The 11,204-nt window shown below is 38.6% G+C and overlaps 1 protein-coding gene across 3 annotated transcripts; it reads left to right on the top strand.

Annotated features, from left to right (window-relative positions):
* Positions 1 to 409: 409 nt before the first annotated feature.
* LOC148400497 (SHC-transforming protein 1-like) lies at positions 410 to 10,783 on the top strand. 3 transcript variants are annotated; one of them, XM_088372151.1, is made up of 13 exons: positions 413 to 781; positions 957 to 1,305; positions 2,919 to 2,989; positions 4,813 to 4,873; positions 5,403 to 5,519; positions 5,607 to 5,660; positions 6,986 to 7,037; positions 7,125 to 7,251; positions 7,529 to 7,712; positions 8,117 to 8,189; positions 8,429 to 8,525; positions 9,402 to 9,549; positions 9,691 to 10,780. In XM_088372151.1, the coding sequence occupies exons 2-13, from the start codon at positions 964 to 966 to the stop codon at positions 9,817 to 9,819; spliced, it is 1,455 nt and encodes a 484-aa protein (XP_088228277.1). In that variant the 5' UTR covers positions 413 to 781; positions 957 to 963; the 3' UTR covers positions 9,820 to 10,780. The 3 variants fall into 3 exon arrangements, with proteins under 3 accessions (XP_088228278.1, XP_088228277.1, XP_088228276.1); XM_088372150.1 differs by having other exon boundaries at positions 415 to 781; positions 883 to 1,305; positions 9,691 to 10,779; XM_088372152.1 differs by lacking the exon at positions 9,402 to 9,549 and having other exon boundaries at positions 410 to 781; positions 883 to 1,305; positions 9,691 to 10,783.
* Positions 10,784 to 11,204: the final 421 nt, after the last annotated feature.

Raw genomic sequence — 11,204 nt, 5'->3', positions numbered from 1 at the left:
GTTGGGCGTTTTGCACTTTATGGTGACAGGACAAATCTTAAATTTAAAAGTGAACTTAATTTAAAACATTTTAATGTCCAACTATTCAACATTTCTGCACTTTTTTGAGGACATGAATAGCCAAATTCACAGCAAGTGTTTGCGACAAATTTATCTGAAAACTAATGATTATGCAAACGACCAAAGGAATTTTCTGGTGTAAATACAACTTTTAATTTCCGTCCATATATTTCAAAACAGGATATTATTTTAGATGACAGTGCAGATGTTTCTGAACATGTTTTAGATGAAAAGTTATTGAAAGCATTTTATTTCATCGTGACGTTGTTTTGTGACCCTGCGTCATACTTGACGGACGCATTCTGTAGAGGCCAGAATAATTATTTGTTGTGCTTGACGTGAAGGACTAGATTAAAAGACTAGCTTTATAAACAAAAAAAGAATATGTAACTGGATATTAAGTCCCGTTGCGTCTGTATACGTGTGCGCGCGTCCAGCATGAGTCACTCAGCCTTGCTGTGATTGGACGGCAGTTTTCAGTACGGGAGGGGCGGAGAAAGAGGAGGGCCTGGGGGCTCCCTGTCAATCTCCTTTGCTCAATTCATACGCTCATCCTCACATAGAGACTCATTGATGAGCTAGAGCTTCCAGTTCATTCATAAAAGCTGCGGAGGAAGGAAAGTTGTCAAGGGAAGGACAGGTAACTTCAAATTGTAAGTTTTGGACTTGGTGTGAGGCTGACTGGACTTGAAACTACATGGGATGTCCCAGTTGCATGCTGGTGAGTACCATTTATCTTGCAGTATAACCCAATGAATTCATCAGCAATGTGTCTAATTCTAGTTCATTTTTGTGTCCCATACACTGGTCATCACACAACAGAACAGTAACCAGGTATAGCTCATGCAGTCAGCCCAACGTTCTATTTGTCCTGCATGTGTTTGATGCATCAACAGTCCGAGCATGCTGAAGCGCACTAAATACAGCCGGCTGCACAACGATTCCAAAACTTCCTTGGACAACTGGTCTCTTTGCTTGGATTCTGATTTCCTCCACGATACACCATCCGTGTCAAGGGACTTCATACCTGATGAAGCCCTACAGCAAAGTCCTCCACTTGGACCACCCGGGGCCGGAAGTGTTGATCGACAGGCTGAGGGGAGTGTGACCAATCACCCAAAACGACCAATCGCCTTCCATTGCATGTGTAGCTTTCCCGGGACGGTCATCTGTCCTCCTTGCACTCGACACAAATGCAAGCAGTGCTCTTCAGTGGTCCATAGAGTGGTCCACCATCACATCAGGGTAAGGTACATGACATGACCATTCTGTTTATTTGGCCATTGTGTCAATTGGGGTTGTGCTATACTCCGTAGTCACCATCTCACACACTTCACTCCCTCCTTCCAGTCAGCTTTCTGTGTAGGCAGTAGTGACTCATCCTGGCTCGGCGCTCACCCCCACATCTCGACTGCTAGTGCGCATGCATGCATGTGTGTGTGTGTGTGAAATTGGTAACCAAGAACTAAATGATTAGGTGTGGGTCTCACAGCTGTCAACAAGCACACCTATTGTCCTTAACTCTCCCACCCACTCACAACTTACACATTCGCACACGTTAATTCAACATTCTGGTGTTTGTGTGAAGCTGGGTTTGTTCTGTTACCTTTAGCCAATAGAAATACAAGCGTATGTGTGAACACTGATTAAGGTCAAAAAAGGTCATGCACTAGTAGAAGTGATGACTAGACTTAATGGTGACTTTTGCTTTGAATGCAAGCACAGTCTTGAGGTACACGATCCGTTTAGACTCGCAGGGGTGTCAAACTTATTTTTGTCGCGGGCCACATCGTAGTCATCGTTTCCTTTGGAGGGCCATTAAAATTGTCAACACAAATAAATGTATGAATATCTCATATTATTTATTGTATCACCTACACCTACATAGTATCACAAACTGATGAATAACTAGTTTTCAAAATGGAGACTAATTAAAACTATTCAAATATTTTAAAAAAATCAATGTAATAGTGAAAACAATGTGTTATTTTGGTATTGACGTATGAATTTAATGTACAATTTGTATTCGCGGGCCTCATAAAATGATGTGCAGGGGGCATATCTGGTCCCCGGGCCTTGAGTTTGACACCAGTGGTTGAGCGGCAATGAGTGCAACAGTGCACAGCACTTCAAAAAGTGAAGAATCCGTCAGAAAGAGGCTTCAAAATGTTTATTGCCACGTCCAGTATAAGTATACCATCTTGTGTCCACCTTTCACTCCTCTAGCTTAATCATCTGTTACATTGTTTAGGCGATGGCTTGAATACAAGCGGTGTAAAAAAACACGTAGACAGACAATATCCACAATCACAATCAGATATTTTTTATCCTCTGTATAGAACAGTGGTTCTTAACCTGGGTTCGATCAAACCCAAGGGGTTCGGTGAGTCCGTCTCAGGGGTTCAGCAGACCCTCCACTGCGGAGGGCCGAACAGACCTGATTAATTGTGTAAATTCGTGATGACGCATATCTGAACTGATCTCGCGAAGGCAACAGCAGAGGTCACGCTGATCTGCAGGTTTGTCATTTGTTTTGAGTTCATGCATTGTGTTGTTTTTTCTTTCTTTGAACAAGGTGAAGTTCATGCACGGCTCATTTTGTGCACCAACATTGATGTCTTGCATTTGAAAAGAAAAAAAAATCACTTAGGAGGGGTTCGGTGAATGCGCATATGATACTGGTGGGGTTCGGTAGCTCCAACAAGGTTAAGAACCACTGGTAAAGAACAACTAATATAAGGCCATGTTAACGCTGTAGGGCACTGGTGTACAAATCTGATCCGTGAGGGCCCCTTTCCTGCATGTTTTAGAAGACTCAGTTACTCTGTTGTGCTTTTCTTACTCTCTCCCTCTCTTAGTATATGGGTAGCGTGGAGGTGACCCAATCCATGAGAACCCTCGACTTTGATACAAGGAAGCAAGTGACACGGTAGGTTCTCCCGCTCCACTGCTACATGTAGAATAATACAAAGAACATTATTTTTGTTTCCATCTGTCCACACTTGAAAAAAAACATCTTTTTCAGTAACTGTAAATGAAACGTGTGTCTTTTTCCTCGCTATTTCCTGGTGACGTCTTATCAGTTGACATAACCATAGCAACCTCTGTTTGCTAGATTACTGCACAAGGAATTGGCCAGCAAATCCAATTAAGTGATTTTCCTCCTAATGATCTCACATACACTTATTACGAAAGAGGAAGTAGGCAAGGGGGGGGGGGGGGGGGGGGGGGGCAAGAGAGCAACTTAAATCCATTATGTACAACTTGTCTACAAGGGGTAGGAAATCTCTTCCTCTAAAAAGCTAGACACTGACAGTAGAATCACAAGCGTACAGTGGGGGATAATCATGACTTGATCCCCTGCTGGATTGTCAAGTTTTTTATTAAAAATAAGTAAATAAATAAATCTGTAATTGTAACGCTTGTTTTTTTTTAGTATAATAATAGGCACAATACAGTATTGCCTCGATGGACAGAAATCATTCATCCCTCCCATTCACGTATCAATTGGCCTACCGAGCATGTTTTTGGGATGTGGGAGGAAACCGGAGTGCCCGGTGAAACTCAGGCACGGGGAGAACATGCAAACTCCACACAGGGAGGGCCGGAGGTGGAATGGAACCCGCTGAATCTGAAGTGTGAGGCGGACGTGCTAACCAGTACTTCACTGTGCCGCCTATTCATCCCTCCCATCCTCATAAAATATGATCCAACTGAGGGCATTTGTCTCTGTCACCAATCAAGGTTTCTGACTTTAACCGATGGCCATAAAATATGGATGATTTTTTTGTCAGGGGGTATCCACTGTCCTTTAATTGCTGCTGCTCCATCTTACAAGTCACAGTATATTTTGTAGAGCAACTTTTATTCGAGTAAGCGAGTCTATTTGGTCTTGCTCAGAGTAATAAATTAACTCTTGGAAGGAAGTAAAATATTGACAGTAAATACTATACTGAAACAAAATATTTAATTCTAAGAACTAGTATAGTTTTGTCCTAAATTTTAAAAGCAGAGTTTTACTCACATTATTAATATTATTTTTATGATGATGATTCTTATCGGTCAAATGCACCAACTTTACTGTGTACAGTTTATATAGTTGTGAAGCTATTTGAACAGGCAATTTCATTTTGTCAATGTTAAATAATTATCAGTGAAGGCTAATATATAACAGCAAGATGTGGCTTCTCTCTGCTATATTATAATATGATTATATTATTGAGTTACATTTGCAGGCTCATGACTGTTGAATTGAATTTTCCAACGGAGCAAGGTGGAGCTTTGTACCACGTGGTCCACTTGTGGGAAGTCAAATGTATACTCTGATTATGCGTTGCATGGAAAAACATCTGCATCAAAACTAAGAGTTCACGATGTGTGAAAATGATTGAACTTTTTGACTTAGCCGGATTCTCGGAATGGACAGGAACATCATGGTAACTCATCTGATGACTTTTGACAGCGTAGCGAGAATGTTAACATGCTCAAAGATCTGATCTGAAGCAAATTTGGCTTATACTCAAATGATTGTTCAGACTCTCACTGTTAAATCATTTTATAGTTGTCTGTCATCCTAGGCCTTATTTCATAAATCGTATTGTCCAACATTGTCACATTGAAGATTTTTTTTTTGTTTCTGAAACCAAAACAATATTTTAGAGTAGTATTTTTTAAATTTTACATTTTGATGAAAAACAGTTTGTTCTTCCAAGGCCTGGCTGTGTTCATTTCTTGTTTGTGTGTGTCATGCAGAGAGGCAATCAACAGACTTTGCAAGAGAACCACCACCAAGACCACAGTGAAAACAAAAAGTGTAAGAAACAAGCATTTCATGCATCATACTGAAATTCATTCACATAACATACTGAAATGAAAATCCAGTTATTTTTTAGTAAGAGCGTCATTAGTATACTGCGTGTGAAAACACTTAAGTTGTGTGTATGTGTGTTTTTTAGTAGCATATGAGAGAACATTTCAGAGTATACAACAAGAAACATTTAGTGATGTCTGAGAGCATTGCAATTGTACGTGGTGACCACATAAAACTTCAATCACTAGTTTGAAAGCATTTATGTGTAAGAGCGTTTCAGTTATGTGTGAGAGCTACAGAGATTTCATTGTGTATCTGTGTGTTATGTTTGTGTGTGTGTGTCTGTGTGTGAGACAGTCACAGAGTTACTCATATGTGAGAGCATTTCAGTATAACCTGTGAGAGTCTTAGTATTGTGTGTTAGTGTTTATGTAGTGTGTGTGTGTGTGACAGTGTCACTGTTGTGAGATTGTGTTGGCAATGTGTTTCCAAAGAGCTTTGCACAAATGAGCCCTTTTTCTGTCATTGTCAGCCTGAACACAAGCAGCTGTTCTGTGTTCTGGGTCGCAGCAACCTGCAGTTTTTCGGCAGGCGAGTCATCCTCAGCGTCTCCCCAGACATGCTCACTCTCATCGCCGCATCCTCACAGGTGACTGTTTGAACTAGACACACAGTACACCCACATGAGAACTTATGTCATACAAATATTGCCCTTCTCTTTCTCTCACTTTTGCAGAGAATCACCCAACATGCCATCCAGGCGATTTCATTCGCCTCAGGAGGAGACTCGGTACGTTTTCATTTTCACGTGTGATATAGAGTTTGCGCTACTTGGCTTGAACATGCAATGGCTTGCTTTGCTGCCTTTTGAATGATTTTTCCTGGCTAAATCCTTTAATTGGTGCTGCAAGGTCACCAGTGCAAGCTGCAGTGTCTTCACCTTTCAAAGTTCATCTTTAAAGCAATTACTCTTATCTATCATCCTGCGGGTTCCGTCCAAGTCAACATTATTTACAAATGAGACAAATTGGAGAGCCCGAGTTTCCTACACTGTAGGCCGATTGTTGGAAGCACAAATTGAAATGGCTCATCAGCAGCGGCATGCCATGTGGCTCAAATTCTGCTTGATGAACGTATTTGTAATTATTTTGGGTAATGCTTCTGGATTCAGCTATCAAATACTAAGTCAAATGAGAATGCAGCCTGCTTATTGATTTCTCGGTCAAATGGTCTTTTCAAAATCGACAAGCAGGTGCAGAAGATTGGGCACTCTGAATTTTTTGCTGGAGTTTTGCAGTGTTAAAAATGTAACTAACCTTTTTATATGTTGTGTTAGATTACATCCACAATCTCAAACAGCTTTAAGGTCTAATAAAAAAAAAGCTTTATACATATAATTGTTTTACGAGTTAGAGGTTTAGCTGACGAGCGGACGAGTCCGCTCGACTACTGATCATGAGGATTGAAATCTTGAGGTCGACTAACCGCTAATCACATGTTGTTGGCATCTTGCTTTCCAATCAGCCAATTAATAGGATATTACTACTCGCCTGACTGCTGCCGTCATCAGACTGTACTGTTGATGTTGCTGTAACACTCAACTTAATATCGTTACACCAAGTGCCAAAGAATTGTGTTGAAAAAATATCAGGGATGTTATCGCTTCACTGAATTTGACTCGAGTTTTGTCACATTATTGTTGACTACAAAGTAATCTGTATGATGATAATAATAATGATATTATAATACTAATAAAGTGTTATTAGTCTCACACTTAGAGGCAATTTACCTCCCACAAAAGGGACAATACATTTGTATTTATTCTTCTAGAATAGTTTGATTTCTAATTTATTTTAGTCCAATTTTTACTTCACTTTATTGTGCAATACAATCAAATTGATTCATTATTTATGTAGATGAATATGTTTTTTTCATGTATTTATCATAATTAATCAGCACATTTTTTTAGGAATAGCCTTGTTTGTAATGAAATAGGCTTACTATGCTGGTCCATATCTCTATATTGGTCATTAAATATATAATTTGAGATGATACGTGGTGTAGAGAGTTTAAGAAGCACTACACTAAAGTATTTATATAGCAATGTGTTTGCAGGACATGGAAGACTACATTGCATATGTAGCCAAAGATCAAGTCAATCAAAGAGGTACAGCGGCTCCTTGTTTTTGTCTCCAATCACAACATTGCACTTTGTATTCTAACTGTTTTTGGGGTTTTTTTGTCTGCATTTAAGCATGTCACATCCTGGAGTGTCCTCAAGGCCGAGCAGCAGAGGTGATCCGCAGCATTGGTTGGGCCTTTGAGTCGAGGTTCAAACAACTTCTTTGTCACACGCCGTTACTCGTCTCAGCTGATCCCAGGTATGCGTCATGAGTCAAGCCAAAGATTCTGTTTGCTGCTGTTGTCGGTTGCTTGGTTTTTCAATTTGTATATTTAGCCCTGCAGTAAAAGAAAAATTAAACTCAAACTACTTAGACAAATATTTCTTCCAAGAAATTGAAATGGCAAACACACTAATCAGATTAAACAATAAGATGCTTTTATTTTTTATGTCACATTCATAAACGATAACTTGATATTTACGAACTAGTTTGTCCTCGTTCGTTCTAAGAAATTCATTTCATCTTGTGCGTGCAGATCAACGCAAATATTATGCAACAAATGGAAACCAGAGGAAACTTTAACAGACCCGAAAGATGCCGATGATGATAATGTTGATGTGACCAGTGAGCATCATGACTACTACAACGTGACTCCGGGGACGATGTCACCCTTTGGTGGAGTAGAGGACTTGTGGGTCACAAAAGCAGAGAAGGAAAGGGTAAGAGAAACGATTCAGAGGTGGGCTGTACAGGAGTGTGGTGAACCAAACCCCCTGATCGGGCTCTTTGGTCTCTCTACAACCATTGACAGCAAATAAAGCTCTGTTGAGAGAAAAACTTGTGAGAACAGTTGAATTCTTAGATAACAATTGTGAGTAGTAATTCTATTTTGGGAAGTTGACTATTCTATTTCCTTTGTAGATGATTAATTTAATTATGCATGGAGGAACAGATCGTTAAAAAAGATAAATAGTTAAATAAGATTTCCTCTTATGCAATGTATTGTTGTCTACCCATTACCAGATGTCACCCATCTAAAAAAAAAAGGTTACAAATTAATATTCAACGAATGCCTATTACATCTTGAATATTGTTTGTCTGAATGACTTTTTTGTTGTTTTAGATTGGGTCCTCTCCTTCTATTTCACTCTATGAGAATTGTTCCATATCACAGGATACGGACGCTCCAACAACAGGTGCACGTCTTCCACATACACGACGAATATTCCTTTCAATCAATATGTTGCCCATAATGCTTTCAAAAATTTCAAAATTTCATTATTCTTGTCATGCTTAAGTTGTCAAAAATAAATATTTAAGTCAAGTGCACTGGGCCTGAAAACCTATTAAAGTGCAGTAACAAATGTATTTGTACCACTTGTTCATCAATTCTTACCGCTGATTGTTATTGATTTCCTTCAACCTTCTATTTTAGAGCCTTTGGACTCTGAGATGAGGAGTAAACAATGTTCTCCTTCTTGTAAAACTCACATCCAGCACCTGATCCAGGAAGAGGGTTGGTTTCATGGCAGGTGGGTCATGGCATTTTTAACATGTTTTTTCTTTGCTTTGTCTGCATAACTGTATGATCGTGCTTCCTGGTGGCCAAGGCAGGCACACCAGGAAAAGCAGCATAACGGGAATTGAATTGATTATCTTAATTATATCAGAATTTTATATCGCACTGTTTTTATGAAATGTGCTTTTATTGGGTTATTTTCCTTATAAAAAACAAACACAAAATTATTGTTTGGGGGGTAGGCCGAAATGGATGAATGCCATTTTTGTTCAATTAAGTGAAGAAACATTATTTGAGGGTAGCTCAATATGGATATTGTATGGAGTATAAGGCTGCAACAAACGATTTTAATTATTGATTAATCTGCCGGTTATTTTGTTGATTAATCGATGAATAAGATTTTAATTTAATTTAATTTGCATCTCTTTATTTAAAAACAGGATATTTAAAAAAAAATTAATGATAAGTTTGGTTTGTATTGTCAGAAAAAAAGGGCAAAAATGTTGATTTATTTTCCAAAGTAAAATCAATATTTGGGAATGTTTTATTTTGATTCAACACAAAGATAGGTCTGCATAAATCTTGAATTTTGAATCTTGAATCTTGAAATGAAGGACTATACAGAAATAGCAAAATATTTACTGGTGAGAAATTTTGACAATTTTAAAGTCAATTATTTTCCTAATCGATTAGCAGAAATGGCTATTGATTCATTTTTCTGATTGATTAGTTGTCGATTAATCATTGTAGTTTTAACGTAGGATACATTTTACAAGGCTTCCATACTGATTTTATATTTCTCAATAGCAATTTGAAATTGACTCTTGTCGACTCTTACTCCCCTGTGATCAAGGTCAGCTTTCTTTTAATATGGTGATCCTTTACTCAGGCTAGGAAGAGAGCAGGCCGAGTCACTTCTCTCTTGTAATGGAGACTTCCTAGTCCGAGAGAGCAGCTCGGCCTGCGGTCAGTATGTACTTAGTGGGATGGACGGAACCACGGTGCGACACCTGCTACTGGTTGATCCACACGGCCAGGTTGGCGTCGCAAACATGGCACACAAGCTTGAATCAGCACCTTCATTGTTTTTGCGTGTGTGTGTGTGTGTGTGTGTGTGTGTGTGTGTGTGTGTGTGTGTGTGTGTGTGTGTGTATGTGTGTGTGTGTGTGTGTCAACAGGTTCGAACCTGTGACCAGGTCTTTCGTAATGTGAGTCATCTGGTCCGATTCCACATGCACAGCCAGATACCTATTGTGATGGGGAGCAACCAGCTTTGCCTCAAACAGCCAGTCCTGCAGAGACATTAACATGAACACAGAGGCACTCATTACATCTGTAACTTCTATGGACAACGGATTGAACATTTAGTCCATATCCTTCATATCTAGAGCAAGGTCCATGAACTAGGACGCCATTTGTCCTCATGAGTAGGACAGTTCAGTGTACTAGTATTTAGACACAGTTCCCATTACAATCTAATTACGTCATAATTACTTCAAATGTTAATTGTATTTGTAAATTGAACGTTGCATGTAATTCTACAAATGGCAAGTTTACTTTATTCATTTGTGTTCTACACATGGGCAATTTGAAACTCCATCGGGTACAATGTGCCTTTCTCTGTTGAGTATTTCTCACATCCACTTTGTGCCTGTCTGACTTTCTAAGCACAATCGCCAGTGTTTTTTTTGGGTTTTCTTTTGTCACTGGGTATTCAAAATGCATGCTAGTTTTGTTTTTCATTTCATTACAAAAAGCAGTATAGAAAATGAATGGATGGATGAAATTAAGGAAGTAAAACTGAAAAGAAAATTTTGAAGTCAAGCCTAATTTCCATTAAAAATAATAAGATGGTGATTTACTATAATTGAGTACATATCAAAGGATAAGGGATTTTGCAAATCTTTAAAAACATACTTTATCTAGATGAGCTCATTTTTACACAGTTCTATTTTTAAAAAGAACCTTTAAAAACAGTATAGCCTTCATTCAGTATTGTGATTCTAATCTTATTATATTCACAATTTCTGTATTTGTAACACCATTTGTCTTTGTGATATAATAGAAAACCTTGTCTTTTGTATAACATTCATTTGATGATACTTTTTGTCTTATAGAAAAGGAGTCATTATGTAGAATAAAATAAATAATCTTTGCACGAAGTACAGCAGCATGCACTCATGTGAATTATATTTGTCCCAAGGCAAAACATGACTGCCGCTGTGGTAAAAGTGATTCCTAAATATTATTTGAAGTGAAATACTAAATATCACTAGTGCACCCCTTAAATTTACCCCCACCCAGATGACCAATTTACTTATCAAATATGACCAATAAAAACTATTTTTTTGTTTGATCATAGACATATTTTGAATAGCAGTAATTACGCTATGAAGTTGTCCCTAAGCAACCCTGTTAATAAATGGGTGCGTCAAAAGGAAATTTTATTGAGGTCTCATTCAGCCACAAGATGGCGCTAACGTCTTTCTTTTTAAATTCAACAGGGTGAAATCTTCCTTCCTTGACCCTCCTTGGGATTTCACAGGTGAGCTTGTTGCGACCATATAACCCTGACGTTGCTATTCTCTCGGTCACTTTCAAATTTCACCCCCATTTTTAAGTAAAAGATAACTGGGAGCAAAAACTATGGAGTTCATTATTTTTGGGCCCCTCAAGAGAGAGCCACTGAGGA

Source organism: Syngnathus floridae, chromosome 3 (assembly GCF_059516105.1).
Source record: "Syngnathus floridae isolate MCC-2025c chromosome 3, RoL_Sflo_1.0, whole genome shotgun sequence".
In the NCBI taxonomy this organism is placed as follows: Eukaryota; Metazoa; Chordata; class Actinopteri; order Syngnathiformes; family Syngnathidae; genus Syngnathus; species Syngnathus floridae.
This window is presented reverse-complemented; position numbering and strand designations above follow the sequence as displayed.